Source organism: Myxine glutinosa, chromosome 13, assembly GCF_964187855.1.
Source record: "Myxine glutinosa chromosome 13, kmMyxGlut1.1, whole genome shotgun sequence".
NCBI lineage: Eukaryota > Metazoa > Chordata > Myxini > Myxiniformes > Myxinidae > Myxine > Myxine glutinosa.
The window spans coordinates 63621186-63643892 of record NC_136273.1 but is presented as its reverse complement, the minus strand read 5'-3'; the positions used below and the strand labels follow the sequence as shown (position 1 = coordinate 63643892).

General features: G+C 44.5%; 2 protein-coding genes across 5 annotated transcripts in view; one reads left to right on the top strand and one right to left on the bottom strand.

The window, feature by feature from the left end:
- LOC137438993 (uncharacterized) overlaps positions 1-20577 on the top strand; it is a 139212-nt gene extending 118635 nt beyond the window's left edge. For 2 of the 4 annotated variants that reach the window (XM_068134535.2, XM_068134536.2), the window contains exons 10-14: positions 5305-5349; positions 6794-7912; positions 9708-9786; positions 15604-15781; positions 19937-20577. In XM_068134535.2, coding sequence (XP_067990636.2) covers positions 5305-5349; positions 6794-7912; positions 9708-9786; positions 15604-15781; positions 19937-20440 — 1925 coding nt within the window. In that variant the 3' untranslated portion in view covers positions 20441-20577. Of the gene's footprint in view, positions 1-5304; positions 5350-6793; positions 7913-9707; positions 9787-15603; positions 15782-19936 lie in introns of those variants that run through there. The other 2 variants (XM_068134537.2, XM_068134539.2) reach the window with 2 other exon arrangements.
- Positions 1-22707, bottom strand: part of LOC144888693 (uncharacterized) — a 1025555-nt gene that overhangs the window by 23520 nt on the left and 979328 nt on the right. The gene's annotated exons all lie outside the window — the stretch shown is intronic.

Below are 22707 nucleotides of genomic sequence, written 5' to 3'. Positions count from 1 at the left end.
TAAAAAGCATTTAATGTGGAAATATGTTTGTGTGAAGAGCATTTCTTTATGCAAAATGGCAGGATTAGAAATGCTCAATGACCATGCATGGCTTCCTGTTTAACATGGAAATTTTTTTTAGGGGTTTCCAAAACCTCCCTGATGTTTTCCAATGATGGCTGGATGTTACCTGGCTCGGTGGCAGTAGCAACCACCTGGGAAACAGCAGCAGGAATAATGAAACATCCTCAATTTATCCTGAGATTCAAACAGTTTGATGAACTTTATTCATCTGAAGTTGTATAACAATGATGGAGTACAGGAAACCTACAGAGTATTTGCGTCAGCATTGTTTAAGGCAGAGGTGAGTATGGCTACGGAAGGGCAGGCCTCCATTTTGCGACCGACTCAACCCAGCAGAGATGAGGCATCCATTCTGAGCCTTGTTGAGAAAATTGTCCTCCTGAGACATTAGGGAGAGATTTTGGAAACCTGTTCTGCAACCGATCCCCAGTTCCTCACAGACCTTTTAAGACCCCTTTAGAACTCCACCGCCCAAAGGGTGGGTACTCTGCAAGGTTTAACATAATTTGCATATTGGGTCACTGAATGGTTCAGCAATCAAAACCTACAAGCATATTGTTTTTGAGGTCAAAGGTCAAGGTCGCATAGAATCACAAGTTTTCATCTGGTGAACTTGAAATTTGAACAGGGTTTGTATATTGAGTCACTGAAGCCTATTGTTTGAGGTAAAATGTCAAAGCTAAAGGTTACATAAAATCATTTAGTCGTTTTGACATGTCACATAAGCTTGTTACATACACTTCAGGTGGGTCGACGACAACCGTTGACTACCTCCTGGTGCGTAGACGATATAGGGGACAACCTCCGGGACACAAAGGTGATCCGGAGGAGGCTGTTTCACAGCACCACTTGGTTGTCTGCGACATAAGGGTGAAAGGTGCCAGGAGAGCTCGGCGGGTAAAGTACCAACCGAGAATGAAGGTGTGGAGGTTGAAAGAGGTGACAGTGAGGGAGGCATTAAAAGAGAGGCTGAGTATGGCAGAGGATGATGTGGTTGAGCTTGAACGTGGTTGGATGTCAATGAAAGATAGTCTGTTGGGAGCCGTTGGTGAAGTATGTGGATGGACAAAAGGACCACCGAGGCACTCGGAAACATGGTGGTGGGATGATGAAGTTGGAAAGAAGATTGACGAGAAGAGGAAGAAGTTCAAGGAATGGCAGAAGGCGAAGGGTATGGGGGCAGAAAAGGCAGAGCATGAAAGTTATAAGGCAGCCAAGAAGGCTGCAAAGAAAGAGGTAGCAAAGGCGCGGGAGGCATGTAGGAAAATGTTTGGAGAACGCTTGGATTTGGAAGAGGGTCAGAGAGCGGTATTCAGGATTGCAAAGCAGATAGCGAAAGAGAGGTGTGATGTGATGGGGTGAGTTGCTTGAAGGATGAAGTGGGACAAATCGTTGTGGACCCAGATGGAATTAAAGGAAGATGGAAAAGATATATGGAAATGCTGTTGAATACAGAGAATGAATGGGATGGCAACATAGAGAGTAACCCAGTTTTAGGACCGGCAGAGAAGATAACCGAGAAGGAAGTTGAGGAAGCGATAAAAGCAATGAAGAGTAGAAAAGCGGGAGGGCCGACGGGAGTTGTGGGAGATATGTTGAGGGCAGCGGGAAATTGAGGTGTGAAGAGAACGACAGAGATCTGCAATCTGGTGGCGAAAGAAGGCCGCATTCCAGTGGATGGGGAACTGAGTACCCTCGTCCCTCTATACAAGGGGAAAGGTGACCCTCTGGACTGTGGCTCGTATCGAGCGATAAAGTTATTGGAGCATGGAATGAAGGTATTGGAAAGGGTGTTGGAGAGGAGGATAAGGAAGAAAGTGAAAATTGACGAAATGCAGTTTGGATTTATGCCAGGAAGAGGAACGACAGACGTGCTTTTTATTGTGAGGCAGTTGCAGGAGAAATACATGGAGAAGAGGAAGAAGTTGTTTCTTGGGTTTGTTGATCTGGAGAGAGCTTTTTTTTTTTTTTTTTTTTTTTTTTTTTTGTATACTGAATCGAGGCTCGTGAAAAAGCTGACATTTACTTCACAAACAAATCAACCAGACAAACAAAATATATAAAAAGAGGGAGCGGAAGACAAGAGAATGGGAAGCACACAAACACTTGAGAGCACACAACATTTAAGAGCAGGGAGATGTGTGGGAGGGAGAGGGCTTGGGGGGAGGTGGCTTGGGAAGGGGGGGAGGGGGGTGGGAGAAGTATAAAACACAAGGACACCAAGGACTTCCAGGACAGAAGTTGGTGTTTCAAAAAGTGGAATTGGGGTGAAATTATCGGGGATAGAAAAGATCAAGGTTTTGGATGGGGGAAGATAAGAGATGGTGGTGAACAGCTGTTTTAAAGACCTGGATGGTGGAGTGGGATTGAAGAGAGTGAGGGAGTTTGTTCCAGAGGCGGGAGAAAAGAGGAATGAAGGAGTGAAGGTGAGCAGAGAGTCTTGATTTTGGCAGTTTAACCATAAGAGGGTTGCAGGCAGATCTTGTGCGACCTGTAGGAATATTTGCGGGACAGAGCCCAGAGAGAGCTGGTGGGGCAAGGCCAGAGAGGAGTCGGTAGAACACGGAAAGACCACCAACCTGCCTGCGGTGAGTGAGTGAGAGGCCCTTGGAGTTTGCTTCATCGCGGGAGATTCCAATGATTCTGAATGCTTTGCTTTCAACAGCGTGAAGACGAGCTAGGTGTGAGGCAGGAGCACCAGCCCAGAGGGGAGAGCAGTATTCCATTGAGCTGCGGATGAAAGCCTTGTACGTGGTGAGGAGCTCAGGTGTGCCAAGGAAGGACTTCGCACGACGGAGGATGCCCAGTCGGCGACTGGCTTTGGAGGCCAGATTTGAAATGTGGTTTTCCCAGGAAAGATCATGGCAGATAGTGAGACCCAAAAGTTTGAGTGACAGAACTTCTTGGAGAGGATTATTCAGAAAGTAGATGGGAGGGTTGTCCAGTCGGTCTTTTCGGAGAGACATCGTAAGAGTGTGAGATTTGTCAGGATTGAAAGACATGTTCCACTTGTTTGCCCAGTCTGTGATTTTGTCCAGGTCTGCAGAGAGTGAGGAGGCTGCAGACTGCCGATCTGAGGGATGAAGAATGGAGCGACAGAGAGTAGAGTCATCAGCAAAGAGAAAGAGAGGATTTTCAAGAGAGTCGGAGAGATCATTGATGAAGACCAGAAAAAGCACAGGGCCCAGAACACTGCCTTGGGGAACTCCAGCCTGAACAGGAAGAGGAGATGAGAGAAACCCATTCAGGGCCACACGTTGACTACGACTAGAGAGGAAGTCCGCCAGCCATGCGTGGAGATTTCCATGGATACCAACAGAGGAGAGTTTGGTGAGCAGAGCCGTTGATAGGGTTCCACGTGAAGTAGTGACATGGGCATTGAGGAAGTTTGGAGTGGAGGAATGGTTGATCAGAGTAGTGATGGCAATGTACAAAAGAGCGCGCACAGCTGTACGGAGAAAGGACGGGAACAGTGGTGAGTTTGAGGTGAAGGTGGGAGTGCATCAGGGGTCGGTACTAAGTCCACTACTATTTGTAGCTGTAATGGTGGTGCTGGCTCGGAACGTAAAGGAGGGTTTACCGTGGGAGTTGTATGCAGATGATCTGGTGTTGATTGTGGAAAGTATGGATGGACTGAAGGAAAAGATGAACAAGTGGAAGGAATGTATGGAGACAAAAGATCTGAAGGTGAATATCGGAAAAACGAAGGTGATGGCAAGTGGTAAAGCATGTGGTGAGGTGGAAAGAACTGGGAAGTGGCCGTGTGCTGTGTGTAGGAAGGGTGTCGGAGTGAACTCCATTCAATGTACAATGTGCGTTGAGTGGGTTCATCAAAAATGTAGTGGTTTGAGAGGGTCATTAACCAGTGTGGCAGCTACATTCAAGTGTAAGGTGTGCACAGAGGGAGCCGCAGATGGAGGAAATGTTGAGTTGGATCTTGGAGACGGCGTGAAGCTGGAAGGTGTGAAAACATTTTGTTACCTCGGAGACATGCTGAATGGAGAAGGTGGATCAGACTCGGCAAAGGTTGCTAGAGTGAGATGATGAGATGTGCATGGAAGAAGTTCCGGGAACTGAGTGGCATGCTGACGAGGAGGGGAGTGTCGTTGAAGCTGAAGGGAAAGGTGTATGCTGCATGTGTGAGAAGTGTTATGATTTATGGGAGCGAGACATGGGTCATGAATGTAGAGCAGCAACGAAGGCTGGAAAGGGTGGAAATGCGAATGGTTCGGTGGATGTGCGGAGTATCGTTGAGAGAGAGGAAGACAAATGATGAATTGCGAAAGATGATTTGAATAGAGCCTGTGATTGATGCTGTGAAGAGAAACAGTTTGAAATGGTTTGGTGATGTGTTGAGGAAGGATGAAAGTGGCTGGTTGAGAAGAGTGATGGAAAAGAATGCAGAAGGAAGTAGAGGACGGGGAAGACCGGGAAAGACTTGCTAAAGATGGTCGAAGAAGAAATGCGGGCAAGGGGGTTAACAAGGGGAGATGCAGAAAATAGGGCAAAATGAAGAAGATTGTCATGGGGACCGCAAGGCTAACCCCCGCTCTAGCAGGGAAAATGGCCTTAAAATGCCTGTTGTTGTTGTTGTTTTGACATGTCAGCGGTTTCCATGACAATTTCACACCATTATATAGTCAAACGGGACCTTTTGTCAATATATTATTTCCATACCTCAATATCTTTTCAAGATATCAAATTTAAACTTACGCAGCTTATTTGTAGGTATGTGTAGTATAGTGCATTCAGAAAGTATTCAGACCCCTTCACTTTTTTCACATTTTGTTATGTTGCAGCCTTGTGCTGAAATCGTTTAAATTCATTTTTTCCCTCATCAATCTACACTCAATACCCCATAATGACAAAGAGAAAACAGGATTTTAGAAAGTTTTGCAAATTTATTATCTATGTGTGTGTGTGTGTGTGTGTTTGTGTCTATGGTGAAATTTTGTTCCATTTTTGAAATGAAATCCCTGCCTGCACTTTCCTTTGAAATCCCTGCCTGTCTGATAACCAACTCACCAGATGTTTCCTTGTAATCCTTTCACGAGCTAAAGCTTTGGAATTTTACAATTCAGGAACTGTAAACACAACTATTGAAGACTTGAAAAACGTATTTATTTCACTTCAAGCAAAGTTTTTCAGTGCTTGACCCTCGTGAAGTCATTTGATTTTATAGTATTTTTTGCAAAACGTTTGTTGTTTGAATCTGATCTCCTATTTTTCTCTAATTTACAGAAAATGATTCCCAGCCATCTGTCATCAAATCTTCATCCAGCCAGAGTAAGCTGCAGCACCAGTAGATACTCTGTCGAAACTCAATATGGACCACGACCCAGGAACAATTTGCTGCTTTTATTTGCCACACAGTGCAGGTCCAGATGGACCCACTCAATCGACTGTCAGTCCAGATTTCCACAAAGCACCAGAATGTCCCCTGAGGAATCTTAACTGCATTGCGGAACTGCTGTCACCTACCACAGATAGTCATTAACCTAATGATGGTGAACTAGTTATTCTGCGAGAAAAAAAATAATATTGTTGACTTTTGCGTTACGTTCATTGTAAGACCCAAAGAGATTGTAAAAATGTTGATTTTACCATGTTTCTCTTCACTCTTTGTCCTGTCCCTTTCCCCTCTTTACAGATATATAATTACAGAGTTATATTACTGTTTTTTATGCAAGTGTCAAAGCTCCTAAAATAATGGAACAATATGAGGGCAAAGGGTCAACAGAGAGAAAATTGGTTAATAGAGAAAAAGTTGTCATTGGGCTAATGGGCATCATGACATCTGTGGAAGAGAGAGGGCTGGGGTGGGGTACATGAGATAAACAAGATGGACACTACAGAAACTTTCAGGAAAGAAATCGGAATTTGAAGGGGAGCTAGTGGGGAGGGTGACTGTGACACCCTGCCAGGACTAAAAGCAAAACCATCGGAAGCCAACGGCCATCCAGTAAGGAGGTGGTGTCTCCTACAAACCCCCCAACCTGTTTGGACCAGTTTGAGACAAACCCAAGACTTTAAAAATGGTACGTGCTGCTTCCTTGCTTGAAAAGGATAGAGCACAGGCAATCCCCATCGGTTGGCATCCATGGGGAGGAGGAAATTCCTCCTGAGGAAATGCCCTACTGAGTACGGTGAGAAACGCAGTGCCATTGTCATGATGTCGCTGGTACCCAGAGTATCCTGAGAAGTGGCGGTAGTGACGGCACTTCTCCCAAGCTCAGTGGCTGTGTTTAGTGTTTGTCTCGTCAGTATGTACGTGTGTGTGTGTGTGTGTGTGTGTGTGTGTGTGTGTGTGTGTGTGTGTGTGTGTGTGTGTGTGTGTGTGTGTGTGTGTGTCAGCTCTATTACGAGCTTTAGCCCATGTATAAAAATAAAGTTGGATGAGAAGCATGGATGCACTGCAGCCTGAGAAGAGGACTTGCAGAGAAAATGGGGCAGAGTATCAGTGGGTGTAGAAAATATAAGAGGGTGGGGGGGGGGGGGGGGTGGTGGAAGAGACCATGAGGTTTTTATGGCCAGCAGATTGGGAGCCCTAGAGGGGAAGAGTATAAGGCAACAGACTCAGACAGATGGTTTCATAGGTGAGAGTAGAGGGTGATCATGGATGGAGGTGAACATTAAGCTCTTGACTTTAAGAGGTTAATAAGGTAAGGTTTTCTGGAAAAGGTGTGTTAACTTGGCCTAAAAGTCCACTCAATGTTGCTTTCTTTTGCAGGTGGAGGAATGCAATGGTCTTCGAGCCAGAAGGTCTTGACCCACAGCACACGTTCCTCGTCGTCTACATCAAGATCGGTTACATCCATGAAGAACAAGGCACTGGATGATTCTTGTCGAGCACAAGCATTGTTCGGCTATCCCCAGCCATCACATATTTCTCCAGCAAAGTCTTCAAATAGAGCATCGAAGTCTCTCTGCTCTGCTCTTCTAGCATCTGATATAGCTCAACTTGGTTGCACACCCTACGACCAGCAGACAAAACTTTGTACACCACTTAAAACCGAGCACACATCCGTGCCGCCTCCTCGTCCCATGTCTGAACCTTCCCGGCCCAACACCATGCCAGCAAGCTATGGATCAGCACAAGCTCATCCTCATCCTGATAATCGACATACCAATGCCCTAGGGGAGCTAACAAAAATGTATAAAACCCCCCCTCCATCATACCATGCAAATACACATGTTATAAAGAGCTCTTCCAAGCCTCCTTCGTATCCATCCAACTTTTCTGGAGATTATGCCCTTCATATCTTGCAGTCCTATAGTGACCGAAGTAACATCACTCCTGATCCTACCTCTGCAGTTGCAAAGGCACAACAACTTCCTGCAAGCCACCACCCTCCACAATCCTCCGTAGCATTTTCTACACCATCAAATACCACCTCAGTATCTCCAACGTTATCCAGCTGCTCCGATGCATTTACCTCACAGTCATACACATATAAATCATCAGGGATTTTTGCATCACCTTCGTCATCAACATCGACCACCCTGCCATACTCTGAGAGACAGCTCTCCCATCTTGCAAGAAACGTTGAGCAGACACCACATGGCTGCCCATCTCAAGAAATGACTTCCAGCAACTATTCGAGGCAGGCCCAACCTTCACCAACCCCGGCACACCTTTCTGAATCTCGACCAAAGGCAGTTGTGGCTCCATCACCTTCACCAGTTGCAGGTGCTTTAAGCAAAGACATAGGTTTTGGGCCCCAAGCCTCAATGGCCATGATTCAAGCTGCTGCAGCATTTGAAAGCAATCCCATGTCAACCTGTGAATCACAGGTGGAACAAACTCGTACAATGCACCCTAACTGGAAGGAATCATCATCGAATGGAGGTAATGTCTGGGTTTGCCACACTTGGTCGGGTACAGAAATTATGATTAGTCATAAGGTGGGTGAAGTTGTTCTGGGAATTAAACATCAGCTTTATCTAGTTGACCATTGTGTGCAGCCACCCTGTCCAAATTGAAAAGTTCTGCACAGTGCTGCTTAGTTTTTTGTTTTTTTTCCTATACCTTCGTCATTTCCTGGATATTGAGAGGGAGGAAGATGTAACGAACAGAGAAGTGAAGATGAGTGTACATCTTGGACCGATGACGAAGTTGGTCAGTGGATTCCTGCTTGTGCATTGCCAAGCCTGTGAGAATGAGAGGCATGAGGCCTGATGTTCTTTCATCGAAAACACAAAACGCTTTTGACGAGATGATAGCAGGGTGCTTCGTGCCTCAACCTCCCGTCCCTTAATCCCAATTGTTGCTAGGACATCAAACTCCACCAGGTAGAATGCGGAGTCTTGTCTCTTGGTTTGGAGAAATATTTCCTTCACCTACATTTATAATCTTCATTTGTTATAAACTAAAATCGAGGTAATGATGAAGGCCTTCACCTGGCAGGGTGTTTCCTTGGCATCAAGCTTGAGAAGTACATTTGGAGATGTCTGTTCAACATGTTTTGTCTCATCGCAAGGCTCAGAAGATCAAAAGACTGAAATTCTTCCAGATGTTGATCATGAATGAAAGCAAGATCATCCATGTATGTGGAGAGACTGTAGCGACGACTTGTTTTGGTAGTTCGCCATGTTACGGCTGACAGAGAAGTTATTGAATTTTTCTTTTTCGTTGAAAGGAATGGTTGTGGTAGCACATTTCGTTTTTGGGTGTATAATTACTTCACACAAGTGGGAAGGAGAATGAGGGAGGCCTTTTAATCCAGAGCGAAAACAGAATCGGTTCCATAATGGTGTGTTTAGGGATGTTGGCTTCCAAAAGGATAGTGAAGAAGATCCAATGAAGAATGGCACACTGTCTGTGGACATGGAGTATTTTACTGAAGAAATCTGGAAAACACCTTTGTGAGCAGGGCCATGTTGGAACTCTGGCACATACCTACAGAGATGGGCCGACCTTCCTTCAGGTTCAGCTCCTCAATCTATTCTTCCTCGTTCATATGTAGCACCATTGGTTGAGGGTGCGGCTGTTTCTGCTGATGCAATGCACCGGTGTTGGCGAAAGCTCGCCCACTCTTCGGGAAGTACACCTTGGGATCTTTCGCGTCCACCAATGAACGATGGCAGACAGGATACCAGTTTCAATGTCCATCCTAGGGAAAGCACATGCACTGATGAATCACGCTCCCTCTGAAACACCGGGATATCAGTTTATACCTGGGACGGGCTAGACAGAGTAGAGACGAGTGTGCGTACCTCTCGGCCAACCTGTCAGCCCCTCAATCTATTGATATGATGACACAAACACGTCCAGTTTTGCATGACCAACATGAAGGCCAAATGGATTTTCACAATGCCTGTCCAAATCGCTCTGCGAACTCCTTCGAAAGCTTTACACAGCAGATACAGGTACTAACTTGTCAGACGTTAACGGGCTATTTCTTTTATTATTTTTATGATGAGCAGTTAGTGTCCATAATGTGATTGTTTTCTATTGAACAAAAGTTGCAATGTCTGTGATAGCTCTCCAAAAGTTCCCGAACCTGGAATTTACTTTAAATTTTCCTCACAAGGTTTTGCTAGCATTACCATCTTGTTTACATCATTTCTGTATCCTTTTATTTAAATCTACTGCTTTTTTTAAGTCTCTCCACATTTTTGTGACTCGTAACAATAAACTGCAGGAGCATTGTGTCAGAACTACACATCGCAAGAGAAAGGGGGGACTGTGCTCAGTCGTTCTTCCCACAGCTCGACAGCAGGGTAAGGCCTAGGCTCGAACAAGGATGGTGGAAGACTTGTATTGAGTTTTGATTTACTTTTGCATATTTTGGTACCTGTGTTCATTATTGAAAAGAAATGTTTGTTCTATCTGTATCATCTAACGGAATTGCCATTGAAGCTTCAGTTCAATTCTCGGGTAGATTAAATGATCGAAAATCTCAAATTCTGTACAATTGATGATTTTTAAAGGTTCTATGTCAAAAGGGAGACAGGTACCATTTATATTTGGTGCTTACTGTGCGAGGACCACACACTTTCCTTAACCTCGTGACACATGCAATCGACAAGTTTACGAATGGCGTATGAGTCCAGGTTTTACCTTTTTCATTCTATTCTCAAATGAGGATGCATTATTATCTCACCGATGTACATGGATGTGGTAAAGCAGTTCAACTAGGTTGAACGTTTGTATAAAATGGTTTGGCCTGGTGTTGTTGGATCATGGTGTGGGTCGCCATGTGGTGCACCAAGATTATCAACTTGAGGCGTTTGAAAACGCAAGGTTCTTTGGTTTTCTTTAGGATAATCTCCTATTAATTGTTTCATCAATGCAATGGGGGTTTGGGGAGAACGCATTGATATATAAGCAAAATTTCGGGACGGGTGTGGGTGGTTTAAGTGGTGTAGATAAGATCATGACTTTGGATGGGGGATGACTTGAGAAAGTGGTGAATAGCTGTCTTGAACACCTGGAGGGAAGAATGAAACTGGAAAGGATGTGGAAGTTGTTTCCATGGGTGGGAAGAAGGAGGAACCAATGAGTGGAGGTGGGTATTGGTTCTGGATTTAGGCAGTTTCACTCGGAGGGGGTTGCTGGTCATTTGGAGTATGGACAGGGCAGAGGGTGCAAGATGCAGAATGAGGCGGAAGAAGACAGAGAGACCACCAACCTGTCGGCGATGGCGAAGCGATTGGCCCATAGACTCGGCTTCATCGCGAGATATTCCAATGATTTTGAAGGCCTTGGTTTCCACGGCGTCAAGCAGAACAAGATGTGAGACAGGGGAGCCAGGCCAGGTGGGAGAGCAGTACCAGGCCATCAAGTTGCGGATGAAAGCCTTGTAGGTGGATAGGAGCTCAGGTTTTCCAAGGAAGGACTTTGCACGATGGAGGATGCCTGTCGGCATCTGCCTTTGGAGGCCAACTTTGAAATGTGGCTTGCCCAAGAGAGATCATAGCTGAGAGGGAGACACTAGAGTTTGAGTGACTGAACTTCCTGAGACAAACGAGTTCAAACTGTTTCACAGGTATCTTGGTGAACGTCTTCAGGTGAATGGTTATTGGCATTCTCAGGATTCTTGAAAACAAAGTTCGAAATGCCAATATGGCAAAACATTTCTTTGGGAACTGTATCTGGGAACTGTCTAATAATGTCTAATATGGGAACATTTATTTTACTGTATTCTAGTGATACAGAGTTTCTATCAGATCAGATCCATGCATTGTTTTCATGAGGAAGGTATTGTAGGATCTATTGTTGTTCATTGGGAAATTTCTATTCCGATCAATGAAGATCACTACGAGTACCTTCTATGCACTCTACATCCTGTGAACTCCTCTCTCACAAAGGTTGAGAAGTTCCATATCAATCTTGACACCTCCTCCACTGCTATAATCATCAACAAGTATGCTTTTGCCCTATTGTCTGTTTCTTAGTTCTCCTGCCAATCCCTCTCCGATGTTGCCAATGTCACACCCATCCACAATAAGGGAGCCAAGACTAATCCCATCACCAACATACCAAGCACTCTTCTCCAAATCATAGGCAAAGGAATGCAATCTCTCATTGCTGCAACCCTCAAGTCTTATCTCTTCTCTGATGATCAGTTCGGCTTATATCCTGGCTGTTCCACTCTGGACACTTTGCTTCTTCAAACTCAACAATACATGGATGACTTGAATCTCAAAGAAGAGGCCAACGCCATCTCTGAACATCTCTCATGTCTTCGTACTGTCTCTCATGACACCTGGGCTAGCTTTTCAAGCTTCCAGTTATTGAAGAGCACTTCTACTCTTGCTGACACACATTTTCCTCACTGATACTTTCTCTGTCATAATTTGTTGTACCTGTGAGGTCATGTCCACCTGTTCTCTTCTACCTCACTATATGTTTGTTTTTACTTTCAACTCTTTTTTTTTTTTTTTTTTTGTATACAAGGTCGAGGCTCGTGAAAGAGCGAACATTAATCACACAGAAAGACAAACCGACACATAAAACATATAACATAGGGAGCGGTAGACAAGATGGGGAGAGAGGGGGAAGGACACAAACACAACATTTGAGAGCAGGGACCGAGAGACATGGAGACATCGAGAGATCTGAGAGAGGGCGAGGGCTTTGGGGGGGGGCGTGGGAAGGGGGCGGTGGGAGAGGTATAAAACATATGGACACTGCCAGGACTTCCAGGAAAGAAGTTGGAATTTCAAACAAGGTGGATCTGGGGTGAATTAGCGGGGGTAGAAAAGATCAAGGTTTTGGATGGGGGAAGATAAGAGATGGTGGTGAACAGCTGTTTTAAAGACCTGGAGGGAGGAGTGGGATTGAAGGGAGTGAGGGAGTTTGTTCCAGAGGCGGGAGAAAAGAGGAATGAAAGAGTGAAGGTGAGCAGAGAGCCGAGATTTCGGCAGTTTAACCATCAGAGGGTTGCTGGCAGATCTTGTGCGACCTGTAGGAATATTTGGGGGACAGAGCACAGAGAGAGCTGGGGGTGCAAGGCCGGAGAGGAGTCGGTAGAAGACAGAAAGACCACCTACCTGCCTGCGGTGAGTGAGTGAAAGGCCCTCAGAGATAGCTTCATCGCGGGAGATTCCAATAATTCTGAAAGCTTTGGTTTCAACAGCGTGAAGCCGAGCTAGGTGTGAGGCAGGAGCACCGGCCCATAGGGGAGAACAGTATTCCATTGAGCTGCGGATGAAAGCCTTGTATGTGGTGAGGAGCTCAGGTGTGCCGAGGAAGGACTTCGCACGACGGAGGATGCCCAGTCGGCGACTGGCTTTGGAGGCCAGCTTGGAAATGTGGTTTTCCCAAGAAAGATCATGGCAGATAGTGAGACCCAAAATCTTGAGCGACAGAACTTATTGGAGAGGATTGTTGAGAAAGTAGATGGGAGGGTTGTCCAGTCGATCTTTTCGGAGAGACATAGTAAGAGTGTGAGATTTGTCAGGATTGAAAGACATGTTCCACTTGTTTGACCAGTCTGTGATTTTGTCCAGGTCTTCAGAGAGTGAGGAGGCAGCAGACTGCCGATCTGAGGGAAGAGGAATGGAGCGGCAGAGAGTGGAGTCATCAGCAAAGAGATAGAGAGGATTTTCGAGAGAGTCAGAGAGATCATTGATGAAGACCAGAAAAAGCACGGGGCCCAGAACACTGCCTTGGGGAACTCCAGCCTGAACAGGAAGAGGAGATGAGAGAAACCCATTCAGGGCCACACGTTGACGACGACTAGAGAGGAAGTCCGCCAGCCATGCGTGGAGATTTCCATGGATACCAAAGGAGGAGAGTTTGGTGAGCAGAGCGGGGTGCCAGACCGTGTCGAAGGCACGTGATATGTCGAGGGAGACAGCTCTAATTTCCTGTTTGGCATTGAGGACCTCCATCCATTGTTGAGACAGCAGAAGCAGCATGTCCAGAGTAGAGTGACCTGGTCTGAAACCAAATTGATGATCAGAGATCAAGCCATTGGAGAAGAGGAAAGATTTCATATCCGAAGCAATGATGGATTCCATGACTTTGCTGATAATTGGGAGAAGGCTCTCTTTTGTTTTGCACTTTTGAGAAGGTTTCATCTGTTGTTTTTTCCTCTTTTGGTGGACATGTTTGCTGTGTGACGAGGGCGAATTTATTCAATTTTGGTGAGGATTCGAATCTGGATCAGAGAATCTTTTAAGTAATTCTTCACCATTGAGTGATCGGGCCAAAAACGACATACAGCCATAGCCAAAAATATTGGCACCGTTGCACTTTTTTCAAATAATGCACCATTTCTTCCAGAAAATTGTTGAAATTAAAAAATATTTTGGTATCCACAAATGTATTTATTTGGTTTGCACTGGAACAAAACACAAAAGCTGAAAAAAATCGTAAATCTCACCTGATTCCACACACAAATCCGAAAATGGCCCGGACAATATTATTGGCACCTTTTAGAAGTTGTTAGAAATAATTGGATTTCAAGCAGGTAATTCTCCTTTACTTTGGAATTGCACTCACCTATGGTGAGTTGCAGGTGCCTGCAATATATAAATCACTCATTCAACCAGTTTGAATCGAGAAAAGGAGTCATTCTGCTGTTTTGTGTCTGTTTGTACCGCAATGAGCATGGAGAAAAGAAAGAAAACGAGAGAATTGTCCAAGGAGGTCAGACACAAGATTGTAGCCAAGCATGGACGATCTCAAGGCTACAAGTCCATCTCCAGAGACATTGATGTTCCTGTGTCCACCCTACGCAATGTTATCAGGAAGTTTAGGGCCCATGGCACTGGAGCCAACCTCCATGGATGTGGCCGGAGGAGAAAACTCGATCAAAGATTGCAGCGGAGGATTGTTCGAATTGTGGAGAAAGCACCTAGATCAACTGCCAAACAGATTCAAGCTGACCTTCAGACACAAGGTACGACAGTTTCAACTTGCACCATCCGTCGCCAACTCAATTAAAGGGGGTTTCTATGGTAGAAGACCAAGGAGGACACCACTCATAAGAGAGAGACATAAGAAGGCCCTACTGGAGTTTGCCAAAACACACCTGAACAAGCCAAAATCCTTCCGGGAGAATGCCTGTGGACAGATGAGACCAAATTAGAGCTTTTCGGTAAAGCACATCATCTCTATGTTTACAGAAAACAAAATGAAGCCTTCAAAGAAAAGAACACCTTCCCTACAGTCAAACATGGATAAGGTTCAGTGATGTTTTGGTATTGCTGTGCTGCCTCTTTGGGGTGCCTTGAATGTGTGCATGACATCGTGAAATCAGGAGATTACAAAGGCATTTTGGAGCGCAATTTTCAACCCAGTGTCAGAAAGCTGGGTCCACGTTGAAAGTCACGGGTCTTGCAGCAGGACAATGACCCCAAACACACATCAAAAATCACCCAGGAATGGTTCAAGACAAAACTATGGCCTGTCTGAAGTGGTCAGCAATGAGTCCAGATCTAAATCCCATTGAACACCTGTGGGGAGATCTGAAAACAGCAGTTGGGAGAAGGTACCCTTCAAATCTGGGAGAACTGGAGCAGTTTGCACAAGAATAGTGGGTCAAACTGCCAGTAGAGAGGTGTAGGAAGCTCATTCATGGTTACAGGAAGTGCTTGTCTGCAGTTATTTTGTCCTCACGACCACCAGTGCTACCAAATATTAAGTCGAGGGTGTCAATCATTTTGTCAATGCCATTTCTTTTTATTTTTTGATTTAAAATGTTACATTAAGTTCTGAATCAAAAACAAAGGTTCTGTAATATTAACAGTGCAATAAAGAATTGTGGAGACAAAATACTTGTGTCAATTTCAACTTATTTTTAGAGAAAATTGTGAGTTATTTGAAAAAGTGCAAGGGTGTTAATATTTTTGGCCACGACTATATAGCATGATATTTCAAAAAGGTATTGACAGATTCGGACAAAACTTCGTGGATGAGTTGTTAAGGTGACACGAACAAGCCGATTCGATTTTGGTTCAAGTCTATATCCAGATCCGGCCTATCAGTGGGATACAAAACATAAACTGTTCAGCCTGGCAGAGGCATGCTCTCTACTGAGTGCCATTCTAATACTAATGTTGTGTTGATCATGATGTGCAATGCAGGTCTTCGTTTTCTGAAAGCATGACAGTGCCGAGCCCGTCTCGACCCCAACACAGCCTGGCGTCACGTTATGGCTTACCCACCTGCCATTCTGGGCCTGCCCTCCCAGTTCCCTACCAAGCAAACCAGGCTGGAATTTCGGCTTTTAACAACGCTGCCTGTCCTCCGGTAATGCTGCAGGTAAGAAGTAAATCCAGATACGGTGGCACAGATTGTCATCATTTTATATACATTTTTGAACTCCAACACGCGCATACTGACGTCATTGTATTGCCATCTTTCATGGGATGCAGGAGGAGTATTTGGAAGTCCATTTGGATTGTGATTTGAAAATTCCATAATCTCCTGAAAACATGCACTACACAGCCAATGAGATTCTTAGGATGAGGACGAGATTCCGAATGACATTCTTAGGATGATGAGGAGATTGCCCATGAGATTCTTAGGATGATGAGGAGATTGTATGTTGATGAAATGTAAAGAGTCGCTGCAATATTTCACGAGAGGGAAGTCAATGGCGCCATCACATACGCCCAAGGCGCCCCGGCAATGTTGCGCGCTGGAGGATATGTTGTTTATTTATTTATTTTGCATGGGGAAGTGTACTTTGAATGTATCTGTACATGTCATTACCCTGCGCTCGCGAAGCGAAAAGCGGGGTTAAGCATTCAGGTGCGTACGTGTGCCCTGTCCCGTGTCTGCATTTTAAAAATTCATTTTCTCGGCAACCGTTGGTCCGATTGACATGAAATTTTACCGTATGAGCACCTCTGCCTGTAGATTTCTTTGCTGACAATTATGACGTCATAGGTCACGTGATACGGACGCCATCTTGGAAAAACGTTACACCTCTATATCTCCCAAACTGCTCAATGGAAAAAATTGAAACATGTCTCATGGGGAATGAGATATGTTAATGATGATGTCATAGATGCCTCCATTATAACATCATAATTCGACAAGTACAACGCTTGATCTGATCAGTATGAACATATAAAATTTCCTCTGCCACTGTTAGTCCAATGAACACGAAATTTTCAGAATATGAGCGGCTCCTGTAGAAATCTTCTAATGATGATTATGACGTCATTGGTCACGTGGTACAGGTGCCATCTTGGAAAAATCGAAAAAGGTTGCACCTCTATATCTCCGAAACCACTCCATGGAAAACATTGAAACATGGCTCATTGTCAAGTACTCCCCTTGGGGAATAAGATATGATAATGATGATGTCATCAGTGCCTTCGTTATGACGTCATAATTCGACAAGTACAACACTTATCCAAGCATTGTGAATTTTTTTTCTCAGCAACTGTTGGTCTGATGGGCACGAAATTTTCACCATAAGAGGGCCTCCTCCTGTAGAATATTTTAATAATAATCATGATGTCATCGGTCATGTCGTACAGGCGCCATCTTGGAAAAACCGAAAAATGTTGCAACTCTATCTCTCCAAAACCGCTGCTTGGAAAAAATTGAAACATGGCTCATTGTAAAGAACTCCATATGGGGAATAGGTGTTGTTAACGATGACGTCATTGGTCCCATAATTATGACGTCATAATTCGACAGGGACAACGCTTAGTCTGATCAGTTTGAAATCTATTGAGCGTGATCTTTGCAACAATTATAGAAGAGAATATAAATTTATGATGTCATCACTCACGTAGTCTGGCAGCCATATTGGATCAAAGAAAAAAAAAGGTTTAAAAACATAAGAGTTGGCTCACAACAAGTTGACTGCGCAGGGTAAGTATTCTCTGAATACCATCTAGATATTATTGCCGTCGCTAGAGGAGATGGCATTGCATTTGGGTCTGTTTGTTTGTCTGTTTGTCTGCAAAAACCACGAGTGTTTTTCTCTGCAACCGTTGGTCCGATTGACCCGAAATTGTCACCACAGGAGTGACTCCTCCGGTAGAAAATTAATCATGATTGTGATGTCATAGGTCACGTGGTGCGGGCACCATCTTAGAAAAACCAAAATATAACTTTGCACCTCTATAATCTCTGACACCTCTCCATGTAAATAAATTTATATGGCTCATTGTCAATTACTCCCCGTGGGGAATAACATATTTCCATGTCTGAAGCTCCCGTTAAAACAGGAACCTCAGTGCTGAGTTAGACTCGGGAGATTGGCCAAACGATCTTTTATTTCACTGAGTTAATTTAATTAATTATAACTTTACTGTTCTCCAAGGAGCTTCAATTGGGCAGAAATTATGGCGGCACACACACACGGAAACAGATAGCTAAAACACGTTTCTTACCTTTTAAATGATTTATTTATAAAGTAAGCAGGGAAGAGGTGCTATAAACAAAACGGAATGAACCAAGTGAGTCAAATGGACACAAAGAGGTAAGTAAATGGGGATATTCAAACTTGTATGTACAATGATTGGAAATAAAACAATTCCTAACCTACTAGGCACCACAGATCACACAATGCAACAAAACATTTGTAGGCGAGACTTCCCTTATCTGGTGCGTAGGGTGAACGCCATGCTCAAAATAGATCGCGTCGGGAACCAGGTGTGGGACAATATCTCTCCGAAGCCAAAAAAAGCACAACGAAGATTGTGCTTGGTGTGGAATGCCAGCGGTGATCCACCTCCTCCAACATGCCTCATGGGCCCCTCTGTCCTTTAAGTAAGGCCTCCATCCACACAAGGCTTTTATGCTCTCCTTTGAACAACCGCTCCTCCTGCGCAGAGTTCCCTGCTCTCCCCTCCTGCCCTTGGGGGTGGCGCCTACAAAAATACAGAATGTCAGTATGGCACTTCCATCTCCACGGCCATACTAGTCAGACAGATCGTGATGGCCATACAGATGATGGTCACACAGAAGTTCGCAAAGTCCCTCATGAGAGGTTCTCGCCTACTAGCCCCACCTACCACATGAGGTGTTCACGCCCACATATAATAAGGTCTACCCTGTCCATAAATTACATACGCTGCCTCCTCAGTATCACATATGAGAAACAACTTAACCTGGCAGGTCCCTGTTACATGGCAATTTTACAGCTACTTGAAACACACGGACCATACTGCACCTACCACTGTCTAGTTGTGGATCCCCCCACCCTTTCCACGTAACAATATATGAATGATGTCATCTGTGCCATCATTATGACATCATAATTAGACAAGTAATACGCTTGACCCGATCAGTTTGAAATTTATTGAGCGTGATCTACGCAACAATTACATTTGAGAATGCAAATGTATGTCGTCATAGGTCACGCGAATCGGCAGCCAAGTTAGATTAAACATAAAAACCTTCAAAACTCTTTTTTTCTGAAATGGCTGAACAGATCGAGGCGAAACTTTACATGCATGATTTTCCCATTCATGATGAAAAAAAAACGTCCCAGCCATGACATCATTGTACATGACATCATCCATCACATGATTTGGCAGCTGTGATTTTTTGAAGACTAAACCTTTAAAAAAGTAACTCCTCCAGAATGGCTGGACACATTGAGTGGAAACTTCACACACATGTTCCCCAATTCTTGGGGATACCAGGATGGTTTCAAATAAATCATAGGTCACATGGGCTGGCAGCTATATTGGATTGAACAAAAATCTTAAAATACATGTATTTCTCTTGAACCGCTCCATCTAATCGACGTGAAACTTCAAAATTGTGAACTAGTTGTCAAGGGGATTAATTGTTTAATATTTCAACATGATCGGTTGCAAAGTCTGGCAGCCAGAATTTTTTATTGTTTGAAGAAGAAACTCGACTATTTTATTTTCTCCAGCCGTGTGACTTTTCAGTATATCTATTCATTATGTACCGTTTGAACCCAGTGGCATTCTGTCTATTACTTACGTAGTCTATTAATTACGTACTATCGAAATGTAGCTTTTGACCCTTTGGACTACTGAGACCCCTTAGACCTCTGAAGACCTTTGAAGGCCCCCAAGACCCTTAAGACCAACAAGACTCCAAAATACTCACAAAAGGCCCCAAGGACCCCATATATTTATTTTGAAATATTTAAAATTCAATTATGGATTCAGTTTCATATAGAGGACATCATGGGTCACGTGTCCAATCAAAGCCGGACAGATTGGATCCTGGTCATAATCGCCCCCAATTATAAAGTGGCCCGTCATAGATGGCCCGTCTAGTTATTATTATTTTCATTATTATTATTATTATTATTATTATTATCATTATTATCATTTTATTATGACATCCGTGCTGCACCCACAAAACAGAAGCCAAAATGTTTGTTTTCCACCAAAATGTTTGTTCATGTTTGAGTTCTGAGTTAATGCTTGTGTATGTATATTTTTATTTTTTGCCTCTCCCTGAATCCAGCCCGGCCTTTCTCTCTCCAGTCTGCAAGCGGATCCACTGGCACCGTACCACATGTCAGCTGCCTTCCAAGGCCAGTCGGGAAGACTGAACGTAGCTTTTCCAACCCAACCGGGCTTAATATCCGGTCTATCACAGCCGGGCCTGCCAGCAGCATTTCCTGCTTCAGCTTCAGCCTTCCTTGTGCCATCGGGTCTATCTCCAGCCTTCCAAACGCAACCAGCTGCCCCTGGCTCACAACAAGCCCTGGGGACACCTTTCCCAGTGCCCTCGATTTTTCCTGGGGTGCCTCAAGGTCATGGCAGTCCATCACCGGCTTTCCAAGCTTCAGCCGGAGCACTTTCTACATCTGTCCTGCCTGATGCTGCTTCCGTTGCCATTGGTAACCCACTGTCTTTAACACCGAGCCTCGGCCTTGCTTATGCCAACCAATCAGGACTGGTTCCCACATCGATATTCAGCGCTGGGGGTCAGCCAACGTACCCTGGTGCATTGGGTTGGCAGTGATGGAGGAGGAAAATGTAAATGGAGGCAGGTTATTGGTGTTCTATTCCTACTGTCTTTGTTGATTGATTGTACTGGGTGTGTGGTGTGTGTGTGTTAGTGTGTGTGTGTGTGTGTGCGCGCGTCTCTGTGCACACGCGTGTGTGTGTGTGCACATGCACATGCTTGTGTGTGTGTGTGTGTGTGTGTGTGTGTGTGTGTGTGTGTGTGTGTGTGTGTGTGTGTGTGTGTGTGCACATGCTTGTGTGTGTGTGTGTGTTTGTGCGTGTGTGTGCACATGCTTGTGTGTTTGTGTGTGTGTGTGCACATGTGTGTGTGTGTGTGTGTGTGTGTGTGTGTGTGTGTGTGTGCACATGCTTGTGTGTGTGTGTCTCTCTCTCTCTGTGCACATGCTTGTATGTGTGTTTGTGCGCGCACGCGAGAGCATGTCTGTGTGTGTCCGCGTGTGCCTGTGCATGTATGTCACTGCATGCGTGTCGTTGCGCAAAAGTGTGTGTGTGTGTGTGTGTGTGTGTGTGTGTGTGTGTGTGTGTGTGTGTGTGTGTGTGTGTCTGTACACATGCTTGTGTGTGTGTGCGTGTGTGTATGTCTGTGTCTGTGAGCATGTTTGTGTGTGTATGTCTCTGTGAGCATGTCTGTGTGTATCTGTGTGTGCCTGTACATGTATGTCTCTGCATGTGTGTCTGCGTGCTTGTCCTTGCGCACAAGTGCTTGGTTGTGTGCACGTGCATGCGTACATACGTGTGTGTGCGCTTTTTGGGATTAATTTTGGTTCATTACCTCTGTCTAGAACTGCTATTTTCCACAAACAAAGTTTTATGTGCATATGGCATTTGGTGTGTATTTATTTGTTTTTTTTTGTTTTTAACGGATCTGTGATCTCTAAATAAGTTTCAAGAGCATTCGGTCATTTTATGTCCATGTTAAAAATGTTACCTCTGAAATTCATGCAACATCGCAATTTATGTATAATCTGTTGATCGTAAGAGTGAGCACACATTTACTGTTTACAAAGTCTGCTTCTTGCTTTGATAGCAGGATGAGTATTTTGAACTAATTTAAAAGTAGAACACGGAATGTTTAGCCAACTCCATGCTCAAGAGCCAAAAGTATGCCAGAGGGGCTACGATGGTGCTGTTCGTCTAATTCTCGAATTTGTCGGCATCTATTTAATACGTATGCAAAATGGCAGAATTTTAAATTAAACCAAGCCCCTTATTGTGCAGCATCGCCTTTATAAATTTCCCTCCAATACAAAAAAAAATGAACCACCTTTGGAGGCCATTTTTCCCCGCAGAGCAGGGGTCGGCCGTTTTCGGGCACAGTGGTCCCCTTTTTGAAGGAATGTTTTATGGCCGGATGCCCTTCCTGCCACCAACCCTGTTAGTCACCTTTTGCGACACACTGGGAATTATCAGTGAACTGGTGCTCAATTTGCCGACTTCGGAAGGATGACAGGCTGAGTCAGCCCTCCTGGCGTTAATTCAGCGACCAATCAGGATTCAAACCCAGGATCCTAGGATCCCAAGCCGGAACCCTAAGCGCTAAGCCAACACCAATGGCTTAGTGGTTAGGGTGCCGGCTTGGGATCCCAGGATCCTGGGTTCAAATCCTGGTCGATCGCTGAATTAATGCCAGGGGGGTTAACTCAGCCTGTCATCCTTCCGAGGTCGGCAAATTGAGTACCAGTTCACTGATAATTCCCAGTGTGTCGCAAGAGTCGACTAACAGGGTTGGTGGCAGGAAGGGCATCCGGCCGTAAAACATTGCTTCAAAAAGGGGACCATGGCCATTCTCCGTCTTTGTTACCTCTTCTGCTCTGCCTTGCTCATTATATGCTCGGGGCAATCAAATACATTTTATCTTTGCCAGCCTCTCAGTTTATTATTTTTGTTCTTGTTTTATCTTTACTTGTTTTCTAACATCTTCTACTTATATTTTATTTCTACATTTGCTTCTCTCCATACATGCCAATAAAAGGGTTTTGTGTTTTCAACACTCTTGTATTCATCCAACAACTCTTCATTACTGCTCAAGATACATAGATAGATCGAAAGCACTTCACATCAATTTTCATTTTTATAAATTGACCTCCTAACACTTATACACTTCCAATCATCAATCGGTGAGATTGTACTCCCTCTTACAGCTATTATTACTCATGTAATCTGATGTGCGTGTGGACCCGCAGTTTGGAGAGGTTCTGTGCTGAAATGGTCAAAACCTCGAGGAAGTGCGGAGCCCAGCTAATGATCCAGGCAGTCTGAAAA